Below are 20,120 nucleotides of genomic sequence, written 5' to 3'. Positions count from 1 at the left end.
GCCACATTTTCTATGACGCTTATTTGATATAAGTGACACCGTATCTGAAGAGTGGAGGGTCCAAGGTTTTCAAAACACCCCCATATCATTGAGACAACATGTCCAGGGGAGGCAGCAGCGCATTATGTATGTCATGCTATCAGAAAGCAATTGGGATTTAATTGAATGGAATTCGCCTATGTACTGCATGTTCAAACCCCAGCCACATTTTCTATGACGCTTATTTGATATAAGAGACACCATATCTGAAGAGTGGAGGTTCCAAGGTATTCAAAACACCCCCATATCATTGAGACAACATGTCCAGGGGAGGCAGCAGGGCCTGCTATACACGATCCATTGACCTATACTAGCAGTAGAGAGGAATACACTGTTTAGTTGAACCACAACATTTTCTATCAAATTTTCTATCATGTTTATTTGATATCTTTGTCATCATATCAATTTAGTGAAGGGCTGTATGCAGTAAATGTCCATTGTTAATTCAAGTCTTAACAGATAACTTTTGGTCTGACTCTGGAATGTGGGTCCAAATGTTATCTATTTAGAGTTGAATTAGCACTGGACATTTTATTGTGTACTAACAAACCCATGCCACATAGCTTACTGGCTAATTGTTATAGGATAAACTATCATCTAGAGTTGTTAGAACACCTCAGTGGTAACATGACCTATTAATTATGACAAATATGCTGGAATCAGTTTTATATTCTCCTAAAAAAAGCAAGATCATGGTATTTCATATTTAGACTTACTGCACTTCCAAGAATCAACATGGCAGAAATATAAAAAAAGCTTTATAAAAATGCACTGCCTTTTTAATTGGCATTATAAGTATAACGAAGGAGTATTTTACGTCAAAACGTCGCTAGAAAATAAACGTTGAGATACGCGTTTCTCGCTTTCGCGCAGGCAGACTTTTATTTTGAACGATTTCCGACGAATCTGCCGTTTTACTGTCGCTCATTTCACGGTGCTTCATGACGATATGTTCCGGTAAAGCACTTCCGTATCAAGCAAGGCACTCGAGGGCCAATCGGGAATGAATGCCCATGCGTTACATTTTTCCAGTGAACGCTTTGATTAGCTAAAACACTCCACGTGATTCTTCATACCCGATCAGTGGTTCATTCGTTGAGTATTTGAACACAACACATTGCGTCATGCGCTTGGTTAAAACAAAACCCCGATTTGGACACGGTTTCATTTAGTGTTCATTCACCTTAACTCACCCTTCCCAAATAAATCTGGCATGGAGTTCAATTTTTGGCTCGCTCAATGTGTAAGAGGAAGTGGGTTTATTCTTTGTACTATCAAAGGCTGTTTAATTTGGACATAGTGGTCCTGCATTAAAAAATTAAATAAGTGGATGGATGGATTTAAATAGTGTCAAGCACAGGACAACTGAACTTGAATCACCATGGCCATCTCGGGGTGTGTGTTTGTCATTAGGAGCAATATTCCATCACAGAAATAAAGTTGAGAACCACTGTTCAAAATACAATTAGCACAGCAAACCACATCATAACTTGAATATTTCACATTTCCAGTTCAGCGCACATATGTTGCTTCCCCTTCCAGATATTTTAAACAATGGTGCCTTGTCTAGTACTTGGATCTCTGAACATATTTGGTGTGCAGTGCAGTTCATTTTTAAACTCAAACCATACAAAAGGGTTAGAAAGGAGACAAATTTATTGAACAACTGTTTATTCCTTGCTTTGAATAAAAACCCCCGTCACACTGAAAGTACATCATGCTGTTAAATTTCCTGTTTTGGAACAAAACATCTGGATAGTGACCCAGAGATTAGGAGTAACTAATATAATTAAACCCTCACAGAATATAGCATTTTGGTAGTATGTACAATTTCTTTATCTAAAATTAGCATGGGACATTTCAGTAACAGTTATTGCAACACAATTGGGGATCTGGCTATTCAAGCAACATCCAAGTTGTTCGGTGTCATGATTTTGTGGATTCTCATGAGGCACAACTACCAGGCAGTGTTCTGAGTTAACTACCAACGTCCAGTCAGGCTGTACATATTTCACTACTGTACACCTCACTAGCTGCCCTATTTATCATCTTGTAGTGCTTTAAAACTGCGCAAGTAAGATTTGTCTTCTAATTTATCTATCCTGATTCAACTTTTATGATGAGCAGCGCACCACAATTCTTTATTTCCCCCCTTTCCCAAAAACATACACAAACTTGAGAACATTTGGAACAAATCTGAACCCCCTTCCCCCTTCCGAATATTCGGATCCCTTTGTTCCAGTCATTGTAAGCAACAATGCATCGTTAAAAAATCCAATCACTGCAGAACTCTTTCCGGACATCTCACCACCTCAACAGGCTGTGCTGAAAGAATGCCCAATTTACTTCCCCGTAGCATTTGATAATAGCCATATCTCCGTAAGTAATGGGGAAACATTCACAGCAAATGACTAGTACATGTACACTCTGTAGTATTGTGAGAACACTGATCACTTACAGGGCCTCCGAATGTTGAAAATGACAAATCAGCACATTCCGATGCCAAATTGAAATGAATATCAAGTTTCCTCCAAATTCAAACTGGTTTAATGTTCACGCTTGTAGCCCACCTGAACCCTTCTTATTTGGGGAAAAATCCTGTCATGTCCCTGAGGCCTTTCTATGCATGCAAAGGGGAAAACAAACTTTTGAAGTCCGGTTACTTTACTGCAGCATCTGACATCTCATTGTACCATGGACAATTGCTATTATAGTAAATTTCAGGAAACAAACCAAAAAAAAAAAAAAAAAAAACATACATCACTAATATTAAATTTTAAACGTAAAGCCTTACAAGTCCTTTGCAGATTAACTACTGTTTCAAAGGCCCATTCACACAGGGTACATATCAGATCTGACAAAATAAGATTACCACATATTTGCAGCTACAGTCTAATACCTACTACAACATATAATGCCACTGACAACCTTAGGCTATATTCTAAAGGGTTAAATTACCACCTGGCTTTTCACAATTCATTAAAGTGCAATGAAACACATTTTCGACCAAATCAAATCTCTAGCAGTGTTTAGTCTTCTTCCTGAGTAAGTACTTTAGACAACTTTTTCGGGAAAAAACAGAATGTGAGGTCATTAACTCAAGCCAACTCTGCTACTCATTTCAGAATTACCGGTCAGCTACACAAGTGTACTCTCCATGTCCAGCAGAGATGAGAACAAGCTCAACTTATAGCAAATTGTATGTTGCCAACAGGGACAAGATACTGCCCCTGCATTAATGAAGCAACCATGCACATATTGCATAATTCTCCATAAGAAATAGATTGCAGTTCTGATGTACCAATGAGCTGGTTAAGCTTCCAGCATGAGTAGCCACAGATACACACAATGTGACCTAACTTCAAATCAAGCACTGCGAAATTATAGTACCTGTGCTAGATTATTCATTGGCTGCTTTTGTGAAAACCCTGGTAAATACAAATCGGTCTGCACGTTTAACTTAACTAATACGTCATGTTCCAATTTCCTGTGTGAATGGGTCTTTGCAGAGATTTCCAACGAAACAACATCAAACCAAAAGGAGGGCAAAGCTCTGAAGTCTTGCACTAACAGCTCTATGTAAGCTCTATATCAGCTCCACACTTGTGTAGAATCTAATTGCTAGTATGCCCAAATCCAAGCTGTCTTAACAATAATGGACTGATATATCCAAGAACAACTAAACTGCCAAGTAGAGGAAGTATTCCAGACAAGGAAGCCTAAAACCCAGCAGGGTGCTGAAAGGTGGGACTGCCAACTATCAAGATATGTGCAGTAGAAAAAAAAAACATATGTAAAGTAGAAAGCTGTAACTGATTCAACTGGCTCTGTACAGGAATTTGGTGCATCTAAAGGTACATTACAGGATATATCCGAAAAATAAAGCTATTTCAGTGATCATAGTACTCTCACAGTTTCAGCGGGATTCTGCGCTTCTCTTTACACCTAACAGTACATTATCAAATACAAGTTTAGTAAGAAACTCAAATATCAATGCAAAAATACTGAATAGTCCCACTGAAGTATGGTAATCATATACAAGATCTCCAACTGCTTATATTTCAAATAAAGTTTTAAGGTCGCATTATAATTCTTTGCTTTTTTTTTTTTGAAAGAGGAAACAAAACTGCATTCACACCCTCTGAATACAAGCAGTCTACCCCAGTGCTGGTGACAAATATACAGCAAGTACATTTCTTCATTCTTTCTGTCACAAGTTGAAATCAAAAACAACATTTTCTGGACCACGAGGAGCTACATTTCTGATTGGATCCATCCTCCATGTATACTATGCAGCCACTTTGTTATCCTTCTGGAAGAAGAAAGAGAGAAGAAAATGAAGACACTTAAAATTCTCACATTTTTAAAATCACTCTACTCTACACAGCAGTGTGGAAGGACTTACCCTGTATTCGAAGTCTGAGAACTCCCTGCCGCCCCGGCCTCCCCTGAACCCGCCCCTGAAGCCGGGGGGGCCTCCGCGCGGGGGCCCGAAGGACCCCCGGCTCGCCGAACGGCCACGCCCGCCGCGGAACCCTCCCCCTCGCCCCCGGAAGCCGCCGCGGCCCCGGTTGTGGCGTAGCGGGATGCCGAACGTCTCGGCGTTCATCCGCCTCTCCTCCGCCCAGGTCTGCCTCCGTTCCCTACAACAGCAAGAGTTAGACCTGGAGCACAGACACTGCCACAGCACTGAGACTGCCACAGCACATTACCCACAGCCCTTAACTCCCTCATGTCCATCTATGGAAAAATACCTGCATATAAAATAAATATTCATAAAATAAACATTAATGTCTTAACTAGAGGCTAAATTATCTTAAGGGCTCATTGATCTGAAAACAGACTTACCTTGGGAATGCTGAAACACCAGATTTTTCTGCAGCTTTCCTGAGAAAAAAAAAAAGGATATAACACAGCACATATAAAGTTCTTTGTAATCTTTTCTCCATCTCAGAACACAGGTCACTGGCTTCCATCACACAGAGCGTGGCTTTACCTGGTATCATCGCAGGAGATGTTATCAAAGAAGGACTTGGACTTGTCATAATAGCAGTTGGGTCCCAGGGGATCCTCTTCTTCTGCGTTCCCTTCGCTGTTCTGGGTCTCCACCCCCGAGTCGCCCTTATCCTCCCCATTCACCGCCTTCTCGGGCTTCTCCGGCTTGTCGTCTGCTTGTCACAAACATTGTCATTCAAACATACAACAGTACCACTTAAACACACTCCATTACCTTTAAATAAGCACAGGCTTGGTAAACATGCGATTAGCCGCTTAATGACAGGCCCTGTCCAACCAGGTCTGATCCCTGAAATGAATTATTGTTAAGATTAGACTGCACCTTTCAGTTTGAGCTTGTTCTGGAACTCTCTGTCGATCTCTTCCTTATTGAACTGAGCATTGGCGCTCTCAAAGTCAAAGTCCTTCTCAAACTTCATGGGTCCGTCTCTGCGCACGGCAAAGCGGCCTCTGCCACGGTGTCCCCCTCCGCGGCCCCGCCGGGCAGGTGGAGCCCCTGCTGGAGGAAAGGCGACACTGCGCCATCAGCCATTGCCCCACAGCCACACGGTATCCTACATCAATATTATTCAGTCACTCAATTATTGAAAAATTGCAATAAAATCTGACAGGGAGGCAGGGAGTAAGTGGACCATAGAAAGTAGCCAGTATGATAAAGAGCAGCCTTAGGCAGTCTTACCTGCTTGTCGTTTATTTGCATCCCTGTTCTCACCCCTGCCTGGCTCAGACTCTGGTCTGGGCAGTTTCTGGGCATCGGGACCTGTAAAATAGCAGTGTATAACTTCTCTTTCCCTCCCAATCGTAACACAGTAAGCATACAAACAAATATACACCTTTATTGGGAGTTTGTTTGAGTGTCAAAAAAATACAGCAAAAGAACCAACAGCGAGAAGGCCAAATAGCTACATCTGCACAAGTGTAACACACACTTTTAAACTTTTATTTTCTCCAGCAGCTCCATGGCTCACTCCCCTCCAGCTCCCACACTACTTTTTCTCAGTAGCCAATACTTTCATGTTTATATAAAAGGAGGGTGTTTATACCACCGTAAATCGCCCACACACAACCTTTTTTTTTTTTTTCCCCACACAATAAAAGGTGCTGCATCGTGTTACTGTTGCTTTAAAGGACATCTTCAAATCTTGCGGACACAATTGCCCTTTAACCGCTGATAACTGAAAGACTGAAATAAGAGCTGGGGACTCTCTGAATGACTGCCTGTGGCTAGCAGTGATGGCCCTACCTGTAGCGCAGTGCACAGCTGAGTGGAGCTCAGCCCAGGCCTTACCCCTCCTCTGATCGGGGACGTCTGGGGGCTTTTGGCTGCCGGCTGTGGCGGGCCGGGCTGCGGTGGGACTCCTCCGCCCGACATGCACAGGGGGGGCGGGGGCGGCCGAGGGGGTGGTCTGCACCGCCTGCTCCAGCGTAGGGCTCTTCCTCAGAGCATCCAGGGAGGGACTAGTGCGGCCTGGAAGAGAAGGCAGGTGTGTTTATGAGCAGACCCGCTCAATTCCCTCAGTGGACCGATCCCATGGCACAGCATTGATTAATGGCAGGCTTCACTGCATCAGTATAAATCCCTGTATAGTACGTACAAAAGGATGCACAACGTTTATAACTTGTTATACCATGCAAATTATCCAATGCCAAATCACACTTAAACACAATCTGCAACCTACTATTACATTTTTAAACTATTTTTTTAAAGAGGAAAATACAATCTTCTGCTGAAAATGTCTGAACGTGATCCACCATATAGAGAAAAAGAGAAGGAGAACTAAGAGTAAAACAGCATCTTGCTTTAAAAAGAACCATATTCGTTCTTCCTAGTTCCAAAAAACAAACAAAAATACAAATACCCAAAATAAATACGCAGTACCGTTTAGTCATCCTTACATTGAAAATTTCTAATCAGTGAGATTATTCAGCAAACTGAGGTTAGTATGACAGGCCCCACTCATGTTAGAATGTACTTATATCATGGACAGAACACCAACTGGAGTTTTTCCACACTTGGGGTTGCTGGGAAACTTGTCAAGCAATGCCTAGCGTACATTACAGGGTTTTTAGTCAAGCTTTTGCCGTTTTCAAGAAAATCAGAAGTCTTTGCGTGATTGCTGTGCACACCCACCACCGACGGTCATTTAATGTCAGTCAGACTGAACTGCAGCTCTCTCAATCTAGTCATAAGCTAGATGTTCTTGCAACAACATCAAACTGATTTGATTTAAGTCCTGATGCATGGCTCGTGTAGTGTGACCCCATGTGACCATAGCCTGTGATTATGCGTGTCGTGCAAGTGTTCACATGATGGAAATGCCAGCATTGTTTATAAGAGATGGTCATTAAGTGAGAGATGTTCTCTGTTGTTATCATTTTGAAAGTTGTAGTGTACACAAGGCATAAATCGTACTCTTGGTGAGGGAGGCAGATTTAAAATGATGCACTCTCTGCTCATCAATTCCACTTCACAGTTAGTATAGCCACACCAAAGTGGGCACTTCCGTTACTTCAGTTTTTCTTTTTTCTGTTCCGTATCCTGCACAAAGCAGTTACCTGCGGTTACAAGCGTACTCAATGAGCATGTTTCAGTGCGCATAGCCAAAAGTACTGCTCTGGGACATGGGTACACTTGTGCTTGTGTCTCCACCTAAGGAGGGGACTGGGCTACTGCAACTCTGTCCTTGCAAGCCTGCCAGCTTGTGCCATACAACCACTACAGATGATTCAGAATGCCGCTGCCCGACTCATCTACAACCTTCCCAAATTCTCCCACGTCACTCCTCTGCTGCGATCACTCCACTGGCTACCGGTCGCTGCCAGGATCCGGTTCAAAGCCCTGACCCTTGCCTACACTGCTGCCAACAGGACAGCCCCCATCTACTTGCAGGACATGACTCGATTCTATGTGCCTGCTCGACCACTCCGCTCTGCGGCAGCAGGGCGCCTTGTAACCCCTCCCACCCGCCCAAAGGGATCACAGAGCTTCTCCACCCTAGCTCCCCAGTGGTGGAACGAACTCCCCGTCCCTCTCCGAACCTCCCCCTCACTACCCATCTTCCGCCGTGGCCTGAAGACTAATCTCTTCAGACTATACCTAGACTAACCACCACCACGCTATATATTTCACTCTAAATCCCCCCCCCCCTTTTTTTCATGACACTTGCTACATGTTGCCCCATCCCAGCACTTTTTGGTAATTTGTATTTGTCCTAATACTGTAGCTTATTCTTCTGCCTAGTTGGCTTTGCAGAGGGTAGGTCTGAATAGTGTTCACTGTGTGAACTAAACTGTGTTCTTGGCTAGAAATAGCTGTACAAAATAAGTATTGTACCTTACTGAACCTGTGTTTAGCAGTTGTCTATGACCATGAAATGCACTTTTTGTACGTCGCTTTGGATAAAAGCGTCTGCCAAATAAAATGTAATGTAATGTAAAAGCTGCCTGTATGGAGAGGAACAGTGGGTGTGCATGAGCACATCACACAGGGAATCAAACTCACAGCTTTGCGAGATAATGGATTATGACAAATTATAACAAAAATACAATTTGCTGAACTGTTTTATGTGATGCATTATAACAAAGCAGATAAGCGGACACAGAACAGATTGTAATATAAATATCACTAAAGTAGGTTCAACTTCAATATGCCCCTTTAATTTAAAGTTTGTAAAAGTCACACAGAAACATGGCCACTAAACAAGCTTAAATGCAGTTAAATGTTTGTGCTATGCTGAAAATAAACAAATACAAAAGAAAAATGAATGATTTCACAGGAAAATGAAAGGAAAATGCAGAATCCTTCAGCATCAAATTAACAGCTGTTTGGAAGGTATCCATCTGTAGATGCATTTGCATAAAAAAATAAACATATGAAAGGGATTTCTACCCATCACATCCCATGTGCTCAGTGATACATACCAACACCGACAGCCCCGAATTGCTGGGGCACCAGGGGGCTGGCGCTGAACTGGCTGTAGGAGGGCACGGGGACCCGGCTGAAGGGGCCGTACGAGCCTACAGACTGGAATGACGCTGCTGCTGCTGCTGGGGTGGACCCAATAGATGACTGGAGAGAGTGGAAAAACAAACCAATAAATAATGATGTCATGCAGCTAAATAACAAGCATGCACATTACCAATGAGCATCCAGGGACAAAGCACTCATGCAGAATCCTAAATATGTTGGAATAAACTGCTGCCTTCCTTTACCTGGACGATGGCAGGGTCCTGTGGAAGAGAGCATGTTGGTTTGGGAGGCTCACAGACAGTGAGGTCTTTGATGTCACTCCCCCGGAAGATGATGTATTCAAACACCTCATCTCGTGGTGGGATGGGCCGGTCAGTGGGGCGGTCTTCAGTGCCAAAGGAGCGCACTGTGGGAAAGACGGCATTCGGCAACAGATCAAAGCCACGTGACGTCAGTGGCTACTGCTGTGGCCTCTCCAGTTCAACCCATAAAAGCTTGCAAAGCATATCATGCACACACCATTTGCTAAAGAAATTTATGGCTTGTAAAGGACTATTTTAGCAGGTCAACAATAAGGTCGTAATTTCTCAATTAAATAAACAATGATTTCAAGCAACTTTCTGACAGAAGATCCTTCTGTTAGTAATCTGATTTGTCAGGTTTTCATTTCAAACAAATGTTCCTGTCTGCACATATCACGCATTACAAAGTCCACTTAAAATGTATTTTCCTAACATGTCTTCTGCATTGAACTATTTGCATACAAATTCAAAATGAGTCTTTAATGCACGCTTTTCCTAACATGGGAAATATAATTCTATTCGAAGGAATAAAATTGTACAGTAACATCTGAACAGGTTGCATACGCAAACCTATAAAATTTTATCCACATTTCTACGTTCTCATTCGTCTTGTCAGAAGTATGTCCAAGCTTACATACAGGACATCGCCATGTAACTTTATGAAAAAACCCGGGGGAAATATTCGCTATATATTAAAATTTATACAACACGCAAATGCTACGTTTCCGACTCTGTTAAGTAATGAAACGGGTCAAATTCGGTGCGTTTGGATTCCGCTGTGCTGAAGAGCATTACGTAATGCCACCAGCTGGGTCACTCAGCGAGGCTTTCCGTGTGGACGCTGACAATATGACAAACGCTCCTAACATCAAACTGATTAAGTGTTCACATAGAATAGGCTACAATAGTTATTCAGACGAATAATTTGTTTTCATTCTAATTTTAAACGACTTTTCATAGAAAGATCGAACCAAGAAAAACTCCTGCAGACAGTGTTTAAACGTTACTCGTTAGCCAGCTAAATAATCATACTTTTTAGCCAATCAGCTAGTTCACTTCACTCGATGAAGTTTTAGTTTTAGATGTAGAATCAATGAAAGTATGCCAGTTTTGACATTTCATACGTAGAATCTGGCTACAAGATATGTTAATTTCGTTGGCTTCCGAGCCAGAGCGCGACTCCGAAAAGTAAACAAAGAGAACGGGTAGCCTAACTATCTGTACCATGACGCCACGGCCCGGAGTTTTCTGCAAACGCTTATTAACCCAGTTAACTCCACGTAGTACCGTTAGTTAGGCAACAGTTATGTTGAAAATTAATCGAGTACCGTTAGACAGTTGCACTAGAAAGCATACAGATTAATCGATCTTCTATTATGCAATGCGCTTTTGTTGTCCAGCAGTCCAAAATCCGTCAGCAAGCGTTGTAAGGTTGCCTATTTAAGTACCGTCAGCTAACTTCGATAGCTATTGTTTACTAGTTTACCAGTCCAGTAACGTCATAACTCTAAAAGTTGCCACTAATACAACGTTAAATAACACGGACTGACACGAAATGCCAACTAGATAACGTTAACTAGCATGTTAACTGACACGTCTGGCTACGTAGCCATCTAGGCTAATGTTAACTTAGCTTGCTACAGTGTCTCGCAACTTAGTCAATGTAGTAGGAAAGCTACCTAGCTAGCTAACATTCATTAGCAACAAGATTAGTAATAGCTTTCTCGCTAGCTAAAGCTTGCCAGTCACGAGACGCTTGAACTTTATCCAGGGCTTTTAGTTTACACTAGTTGCCATGTGAGTTTCGTGCAATATAGTTTCTTATTACAGACTGACAGATCTAAAGCGCAAACCCCAAGGCCTTCTTTCTTCTTCCCCGATTACCTTTAGCGAGTGCGACGGTAGAATTTTCGGTATCAATAGTGTACAAGATCCCTTCGTAGCGAATCTCGGCCTTGGAAATAAGGCTAATTTTACTCCCGATATATGGAGTCCCCCCGCTCATGATGTCTCCGGCTTGGCGTTTTGACTAAATGAAATGTGTATTAAAGGTCTCCTTCTTCTGGTGTCGAGCGAAGACTCGGTCTTCTCTTACTACTCTTTCCCTCTACTCGCTCGGTTTCTTTCTCCTTCTTTTGGACTGCTGCTACAACATGGCCGCCTTCATTTTTCTTCGCACGAGCCGCGGGGGGTAATGGGAAGCCGTCCTGGTTAAAAAAAATCTCGCGCTTTGTCGGGGTGGGGGATCGCAGGTGGCGCTAAATGAATTTACATACATCAACAACTAAAATGACAAAGTTTTAAGCGTACGCGCAGGGTATTTATGTATACCTTGGTCTACATTGTGAATTCAGTTTGAAACAGTATGAAACATTTCTTTATTTATTTTTATTATTCATAATAATTTATTCTCTTTTTTAACAATAGACTAGCATTGTAACTATGGTGACCAAATAATTAGACTTTTAAGTTTTTCTTGTGATTATTGCTTATTAACCCGAACTGGTTCCGAAAATGTCCACTCTTTAACAACATTTGTTCCTTTATTATTTGTTTTTACAAAAAGTGATGTGCATGTTAACCTTCATAAGGACAAAAGTATTACCCTGCACAGCCACTGAAAATGTCATTAAACAGTACATTTTTGTAAACTTTGCTGCCACTGGCTATAAAAATAGCATATATATATTATGTAGAGAAAGGAAGTGACAGCCCCATGGTCCACCGCACCCCTCATCATCTCTGAAATATGGAGGAAATAGTGTCATGGCTTGGGCATATATGGCTGCTTCTGGAATAGGCTCACTTGTCTTTATTGATGATGTAGTGGAGGACGGCAGCAGTAGGATGAATTGTGTACAGACAGATGTTGTCAGACTATGTAAAAAGAAACTCCTCCTACGTCATCAGTAGACACTTCATCCTGCTGCAAGACACAGAGCCCAAAAACACTGCTTATGTGACTAAAGCATCCATTAGTGGGAAAAAGTGGACAGCTTAGGGCTGGCCAAATCAGTCACCTGATTTAAATTAAATTGAGCATGCATTTCACTTGCTGAAGAGGAAACTGAAGACAGAAGCCCCCTGAAACAAATATCAACTGAAAACGGCTGCATTGAAGGGCCTGGAAAGGTATTTCCAAAGAAGATACCAAACAATTGGTGATGTCAGTGGATCGCAAATTTTAGACTGTATTGCTTTGATTTACTTTTGAGCTCATTTGTGAACTTACGTTTACACAACTGAAAATGGGAGACTCAGTGCAAAAACTGCTGTTTCTGTAAAGTAGTAAAATATATATACATGTAAATACCATGAAATAAAAGATCTTTTGCCTTCAGTGTATAGCAAAAATAACAAATTTCACTGTTCTGTTCTCATATTTTTGGAGGGCACTGTATATTCATATATACATCTATAATATAGGTCAGATAGCATATATTCACCATTTGGCAACTATTAACTAGCATGTGAGATTCAACACACCTCAAATTATGATTTGGTTTTCTGTGCACCTTCATTGCAAACGAAGTGCACAGAGAAATGACGAAACGTAAATAAATGAGACAAGCCTTTCTGACACATGAATTACGTCACTGAAACTGTTGTCATGAACACTACTTTCTTTTTCACTTTTCCGATGTATGACTTCATCAACAGCCTACTTCAGACATATCTGAAGAGATTCCACACTAGGTATGCCAAGACAATATTGATGTTGAATACCTACCAATAAGCTACGTGTAATGAACGTTAGACAAATTGTAAAAAAAACCAAAAAAAAAAAACCGAAAGACCGAAAATTTGAGGGCATTTAAAAAAACATAACATTTACAACATTTAAGTAAAGTTACTTCAATGTATACTTTGCGGTAGTGTTCTGACAACACGTTAGCAACACATTTCATGGTTTCTCACGTTCGTGGTAAGTCTATGTACATACAGTTTATTAAATGTAAATGGCGCTTCGTGATATTGAAATGTAACGTAAAATGTAATGTTTATTAACGGAATAATTATAGACAAATAAAATTAATTTTTCATTCAGCCCGCTTCTGCAATCTGCACCATTCTCCGAAGTAAAATGACCAAAAGATGAATTTGGCGCTCTGACGTCACACCCATTCCCACAATGCCCAGTAACACGCATGCGTACAGGCTACGTGAAAATTTGGACAGCGATCCGAGATCAAAGATGGCGGGCGCCTCCGACCCTCTGGAAGATATGCTCTTCTCCGAGGTGGACGAAAAAGCTGTTAGCGACTTAGTGGGCTCACTGGAGTCGCAGCTTGTCGGCCAAAGCAACCCAGCAGCTCCCCATACAGAAACTAGGGGTGCTGGGTCTACAGGCGCTGCCAATCACCACTTAGGAAGAATGCTACCTGCCCAAGTGGGCACTGTACTAGAGCAGCAACAACAAGGACAACATAAAGCGGGGCTAAATCAGGAGCCCAACTCAAAAGAAACTAACTCCGATAAGATACCGTCTTCACTTAGTTCCATTTCTCCTTACGAAGAAGCTTCCATCACTTCTGCGGCCGGGGTAAACGCCAACAGCGGCTTGCAATCACATGGAGCATCTAATACCACAACACTGTCTGCATCTGGTCTGGTAACTTTGCCACCTCCGCTGGTCAGCATCAACGCTTCCAACAGAGGTACTGTTTTGGGTTCAGGTGGGTCAGCAACCGTAACGACAGAGACTGATTCTCTAAAAAATCACATCACTTCAACCATAAGGACTACTCCTACAGGAATACAGAGTTTGAACGGTAACAGCGGAGCGGTAACGTTAGTGAACTCTCATTCAAATACTGCTGCTACTACCGATGTTGCGGGATTTCAAACCGGAGGTGGAACAGTGTCTTTGGTCAATAACGTTAACGCGGTTGTTAGCTGTGCCAGGTCAGTTAATTCTAATATAACAACGGCATCTAGCGCAAATACGACCACTTTAGGCGCAGCCGATTTTCCTCCATCTCAAACTGCGAGTACTCTGGATGATCGAGAGACTCCAACTATAGCCTTGCAAAGACTTCCGAGTCACATTATGGCTAACATTGCACAGAATGGGAATGGTACTACAGTCTCAACATCGGTCCAACAAGACGCTCGGACAGGTCCCCCTGTTACCACAGTTGCTCAGCTTGTGAACCACACCAAGAGTGTAGATGCCAGCAATCCAAAGTCAGACTGTCCCGTACAGTCAAAGATTATTATGTCGACTCAGCCTGGTCCTGTCTGTTCAACCAACAATCCCGTCACCTCTCCCGCTCCAGCTATTAACCCTACAACTAGCCAGCAGCAGGCTTCCTTAGCCAATTCGGTGCCTGCAGCCAGCAGTCCCGTAACTCTCACTGCGGTGACGAAACCGACGGTAAATATTGTGGGACAGCCGACAGTCACAACTGTCAGTATAAGACCGGGGACTCCTTCGCCGTCCCCTACGGTAGTTACTCCTACGCAGCCCCAGCAACTTCGCCCTGGAATGGGTGCGACTCAGAGGATTGTGGCCCCACAACTCATTGTAAGACCACCTCAACAGCAGACGACCATTCAGCTGCCGCCTGGATTTACCATACCACAGGGTAAGAAAATCAATGTAGTGGATTTTGTATAATATCACTTAATTAATACGTCTGTTTTGCACTGATCAGTTGCACGTGGGACACACAATGTAAATACTCATGTTCTTTTTTTTTACAAGCACAGACTTGATCAGGTAAAATGATACCTTAAACTAAATTGGAATTTGATGTTAATCATATGAGCGCTCTGTCAAATATCTTTGAAGTAGGCTATTAAGTAATCATTTCCTTAAAATAGTTGGCTGGCCTGTGTGTTTGTTTTTAAAGTAAGTTATAACAGGGTTATTTCTGGTTTAAAAAAGATTTTCTTACTCTCTAACTACTGCCTCTCTTTAAAGTATTTACATCCATCAATTTTTCACTATTTATTCCTGGAAGGTCTCAGGACTTTAGCCTTTTAAAGCACTGTGATGTTCATGGTGATGTCATGCAATACCAAATATGTTCAGGCCAACAATCAATTATATCCATCTTAAGTTTCAATGTCATCAGGAATTGTGTCACCATTTTTAAACAGTCCATGATAACAAACACCGTCATTTTCTCGCTCTTACTTTCCTCTCTCCCTCTCTAGCTTATTATATATATATAAATCTATTATTTTCCTCCAAAATGATGGGGAGGATTTGGTTTGTAGCAGTCTGAGTCTCCTCTGTCAGTGAAACATAATCCAAAGTTATAAAGATCTGAGTGTACACCCACTCTTTTCCACACATTACTTTATTTCTTCTTTCTCAGTATCAGTGTCTTAGATCTGTGTACCTGTTGCATGAGGACATGTGAGAACACAAAGGGATTCCGTTGTGTCCACCTGCTGAGGAACCTAATGAAGTGGCAAAGTTTTTGGCTGTGATTTGAACTCCTATTAATTCCATTCTCCTGTGGCACTTGCCAAATCTTTTCCTGAAGCAGATGTTGTACATGAGTAAGCTGGTACAGTCAGTCAGCATCGATTGGCCAGGCATTCCAATGGATTGTATTTGTATCATGCTGCTCAACAGCTCAAAATCTACATGTTCTACTTTTGGAAATCCAAGTGTGATCAAAGTTAACATTTTTAATTTTGGTCTTTAAAACAAAATATTTTCTCTTACAGTGTCTTTTTTACTTGGCTTCTTTGTCATTGAACACATCATAGGTCGGTAACTTTGAGCATCTTAATTGCAAATGAAGTTCATCTTATTTAGCAGAATTTTAAGTAATTGATTTTATTGTAATGCAGTGTTCTGGATTTGAACATGCAATAAATATCTAGAAGTCCATTTACCAGTAATGACTTGATGAATGGTACTGCCCCCTGTCCTGTTTACAGTGTGAGATTTATCCAGCTAAAGTAAATATTACATATTCAGTCAGTACGATTGCTGCCCAGCCAGTGTTTTCATCCTGTTCATAGTTTTAGTCAGGAAAAAAATCTAATTGAGCAGATTTCTCCTCAAATTTTATTCACATCCATGTATTAATTTCACACATTTTTTCCAAAGGAATGGCTTGGGGAACGTTACCCTGCTTCCTAGGACATTTCCAGCACAGCCAACTTTAGTTTGGAAATAACCGTTAAAATATCTGTACATCTGTCCAACTTAACTAGACATTTGTGTGGCGGGTGGAAAAAAATAGATGGTCAACATCTCTTCATAAAACACAGTAAATTAGTATATTCTTTACATTTCAGGTTTATATTTTTAGGAACGTTGAATTGTGTAGTTGGCTGCAGAAATATTTGCGAGAAGCTGGTTGGAAGATTGAGGTCGTACAGTGTTGGGACATTTCATCAGATGGCTTTTGGCTGTATACACAACATTGTATAGCCTATTTATACACTTCCATGATGTCACACTGGAGTGGAACCCACAGGGACCATCAATATGAAAACACAAAATGTTGGCTATACGCATTACATTACATTACATTACAGGCATTTAGCAGACGCTCTTATCCAGAGCAAATTACACAACTTTTACATAGCATTTAACATTGTATCCATTTATACAGCTGGATATAGGCCTATACTGAAGCAATTTCGGTTAAGTAACTTGCTCAAGGGTACAACGGCAGTGTCCTACCTGGGAATCGAACCTGTGACCTTTCGGTTACAAGCCCAGTTCCTTACCCACTGTGCTACACGCCGTCCACGCTACGCACTAATTCTGAGTCTGTAAGGGAAGAAAGTGTTGTGAACTTATATCTGCATTACTGAATGACGGTGGTGCTTTTCTGATCTGACATTGATCTAATGAGAGGGAGGGATAATTGTGCACCTGTAGAAGAGATATGCAGCCATGGCAAACATGACTGTTACTTTTTTGGTTTTTAAGTATTAAAATTAACGTGATATTGAAAACTAGGAAAAGGTAGGGAAAGTCATGTAATGTTATGTCAGCACATTAATTAACATGTCTTCTACAGAGGTCCTTCAAAGTGTATTGAGAATCTGAAGTTGAACTCACTTGTTTGATGTGCTTCATAATGTGTCATCATAACTGATTTCTCCTGTGTTGCAGAAACTGTGTAACACTAGTAACATCAGACTGGTGTACTCTCTGTATATTTTCTGAAAAGGATTACAAGAAGGAGAACAACTCCACGCAAAGCTCTTTGATTGTAGAAGTTCACATTGGGATTGATTTACTTTTTCAGGCTATAGAATGAGTCATGTATATTTACAGTTTTCTTGATTGAAAATTTCATTTTAACAAGGCAGCGATTGCCTTTCAGTGTCTGTAAAGCCGAGAATGGCCAATGTAGGCATAGCTTTTTATAAAATCATTAGTAACGGTGCTCTCAGACGTGCCATCAGCGTTTCAACGCCTCTCCATTTGTGCTCAAAATGTGATTACTAGGGCTAATGTGAAAATGGACTGATTTGGATGCTTTCAAATTCTAGCTTTCTTTCAGACTGGTGGATTGTTTCATTGATTGCAAGTGTGTTTTCAGGCAGACGAGTTCTGGGCAGTGAGTTCAGTAGTCCACAAATGGGGGAGAAAGATGGACCTACAGAACATGCTCAACTTTGTTCAGTTTCTGCATTTTCTGTTTCGAAAGATAGGTCATTTGGAGAAACTTTGCTTATATACTGTGGTGTTTTGTTGTGATGCCGATAACAAAAATAAATGAAACAGCCTAATATTCCCCTACATTAGCCATTGGCCACATGGTGCAGTATGGCATAAAAGCTTTGTACTGGCCGAAATAGATGAGGAACAGGATTTGGCTGTAATTTCTCCAGGCCAAAGTTTTGACTTTTAAATTTTTAACCAGATAAGCTTGTGTGAAGGATGTGGTCCTATGTGGATATTGACTTTATTTGTAAAATCATGTATTGTAACTGTTATTGTTTTATAGGCTTGTGGGCTTATGTTGGTCAGGGTCTCTCAGGTTGCCTCAGGATCAGTTCCTTCCAACCTCACACCAAATGCTCTCTGGCTACCCACCTGGCAACTGCTTTTTTTCTGCTATCAGTGACACCAATCTCCCCCAGTCCAGAATACTGCTGAACAAAACAAAAATTATGGCCCATGAACATTGTTCTGTGCATTAACGCGCAGTTTCACGTAATTGCCAATTAAATGGCTCATTAAGACAAATCAGCTAACAAGTAAAGTGTTATCATTTTTAATGGTTGTTCAACTGGTGGCTTGGCGAAGAGGCTGTTTCAGCGTTATACTGCTGGATGACTGAATTAATGGACATAAGAGCCAGATTCCAACAATGCTAGGGCCCTAATAGTAATAGGCTACATGATTGCTATATCCATTTTGGCTCAGTTGGTGTAGGAGTCAGTTGTATAATGTGACTGGTACAGTGCAATTCTGGAGAGTTCAGCTTTGTGAAAGACAGTTGTAGTCATTTATAACAAGCAGTTTCTGAAATCATGTCCCTGTGTTGTCATGGAGTGTCTGGAATATTAAACCAGAATCAAACGCAGTTGTCAGTATTTAAAATGTGCCGTGTCTTAATAGAAAATATCTTTGCACCTGAATGTTGACGAAACCTTGTTTTTTGAGCAGGAAATAATAGCAGTAGATATTCCACTTGGTTTCATTTTTTTCTCACTTTCTACACTTCATCCGAGGGAGAATTTAGGAAATGTATAAATTTGCTGGTTTGGAAACATGACACGACATCCTTGTACACCTAAGAGGAAAGTAAAATTAGGACTAGACACAGTTCAGTCTGCACACACTGCATTGAGTAGCCTAGATGTTTTCTTTGGAGGTGTGCTTTGTAAGAGGTCATTGAAGAAGACTCGGTGCTTCCAGTGAATATAACACATTTTCATCGTTTGTGTATTTGAGGACGCAAGCACTTTGCTGTGGATGTATTTACAGCCGTGTGCAATCAAGTCCAAAATGTTATGATTGCTGGTTGAGATCAGCCTAAATGCTGTCCATCCTTATTTCTAATAATCATGCATATCTTAGGCCTGTATTGCATTGGGTGTGTATGTGTGGGATGAGATGTGGACCATTATTAAAGAACTGTCCCTGCTGCAAGATGTAGCCTATAAAGGAATAAATATTATGCCTGGCCCTGATTTCTTCAAAAAATAAAAAATTCCTTCACCTTCATTTAACTAGTTAGGTCAACTGAGAACTCGATGTTCTTTTGCTGTGATAACCTGGAGGGTATATGAATGTTAAAATATGAATGAAACTGAGTGACGATTTTTGATCAGAAATTTTAGTGGTGTACTTTAGGTTCTTGCCAGTTATCCTTGCTAATTCATATGGTCAGTTTGTTTTCCTGTGGCTTCTTTGTTCTGTCATACAGCTAAGAGGCAACCTCTGAAATTGTCCCTGTGTGACATATGATGCAAGAGCCATTGCAAGAACTGTTAAAGATGGTCATAATAATCAAACCTCTGTCTGTCTCTCTCATACACTTACAATATAGCCTAGGCTATTCATTATTTATATCACCATTCTTTTTTTATTACCATGCCATGTCTATTTTATAGTCAATGATTTTTACTCACTTACTTTTCCTTCACACGTGTGCTGTAGTGACTCTGACTTGTTTTAGTGACATCTATAAAGGTTAAGTATAGAATCAAAATGATAGCTATGATATGGGGTCTGAAAGTTAAAATATCATAAATAAATTGACTCTGGGCATAGTTATTTCAATGAGTTCATTTCTACCATAGATTTAAAAAAAACAAAAAAACTCCCAATATGGCTGATGGGACTGAATCTATAAATG

The 20,120-nt window shown here is 41.1% G+C and overlaps 2 protein-coding genes across 5 annotated transcripts in view; one reads left to right on the top strand and one right to left on the bottom strand.

Moving 5' to 3' along the window:
• Positions 1–1,693: 1,693 nt before the first annotated feature.
• lsm14ab (LSM14A mRNA processing body assembly factor b) lies at positions 1,694–11,529 on the bottom strand. Of its 4 annotated transcripts, none has more exons than XM_064312057.1 (10): positions 11,212–11,529; positions 9,268–9,431; positions 8,977–9,124; positions 6,299–6,523; positions 5,735–5,815; positions 5,378–5,551; positions 5,036–5,207; positions 4,888–4,926; positions 4,445–4,682; positions 1,694–4,351 (listed from the first exon to the last, which is right to left on the bottom strand). In XM_064312057.1, exons 1-10 carry the CDS (start codon positions 11,330–11,332, stop codon positions 4,328–4,330), a joined length of 1,386 nt encoding a protein of 461 aa, XP_064168127.1. In that variant the 5' UTR covers positions 11,333–11,529; the 3' UTR covers positions 1,694–4,327. The 4 variants fall into 4 exon arrangements, with proteins under 4 accessions (XP_064168127.1, XP_064168128.1, XP_064168129.1 ...); XM_064312058.1 differs by having other exon boundaries at positions 5,378–5,554; positions 6,344–6,523; XM_064312059.1 differs by having other exon boundaries at positions 6,344–6,523.
• Positions 11,530–13,484: 1,955 nt separating this feature from the next.
• Positions 13,485–20,120, top strand: part of LOC135241726 (transcription initiation factor TFIID subunit 4-like) — a 71,002-nt gene continuing 64,366 nt past the window's right edge. Inside the window, exon 1 of the mRNA XM_064312342.1 lies at positions 13,485–14,915. Within this exon, the coding sequence (XP_064168412.1) occupies positions 13,523–14,915 (1,393 nt within the window). The 5' untranslated portion in view covers positions 13,485–13,522. The remainder of the gene's footprint in view (positions 14,916–20,120) is intronic.

This window comes from Anguilla rostrata, chromosome 16 (genome assembly GCF_018555375.3).
Source record: "Anguilla rostrata isolate EN2019 chromosome 16, ASM1855537v3, whole genome shotgun sequence".
In the NCBI taxonomy this organism is placed as follows: domain Eukaryota; kingdom Metazoa; phylum Chordata; class Actinopteri; order Anguilliformes; family Anguillidae; genus Anguilla; species Anguilla rostrata.
This window is presented reverse-complemented; position numbering and strand designations above follow the sequence as displayed.

Excerpts from the sequence above, each read along its gene's own strand:
- lsm14ab (XM_064312056.1), bottom strand. The coding sequence starts at position 11,332 with ATGAGCGGGGGGACTCCATATATCGGGAGTAAAATTAGCCTTATTTCC. Across the intron at positions 5,816-6,298 it reads AGCTGTGCACTGCGCTACAG|GTCCCGATGCCCAGAAACTG; the intron begins GTAGGGCCATCA and ends GCTATTTTACAG. Across the intron at positions 4,927-5,035 it reads ATCTCCTGCGATGATACCAG|GAAAGCTGCAGAAAAATCTG; the intron begins GTAAAGCCACGC and ends TTTTTTTCTCAG.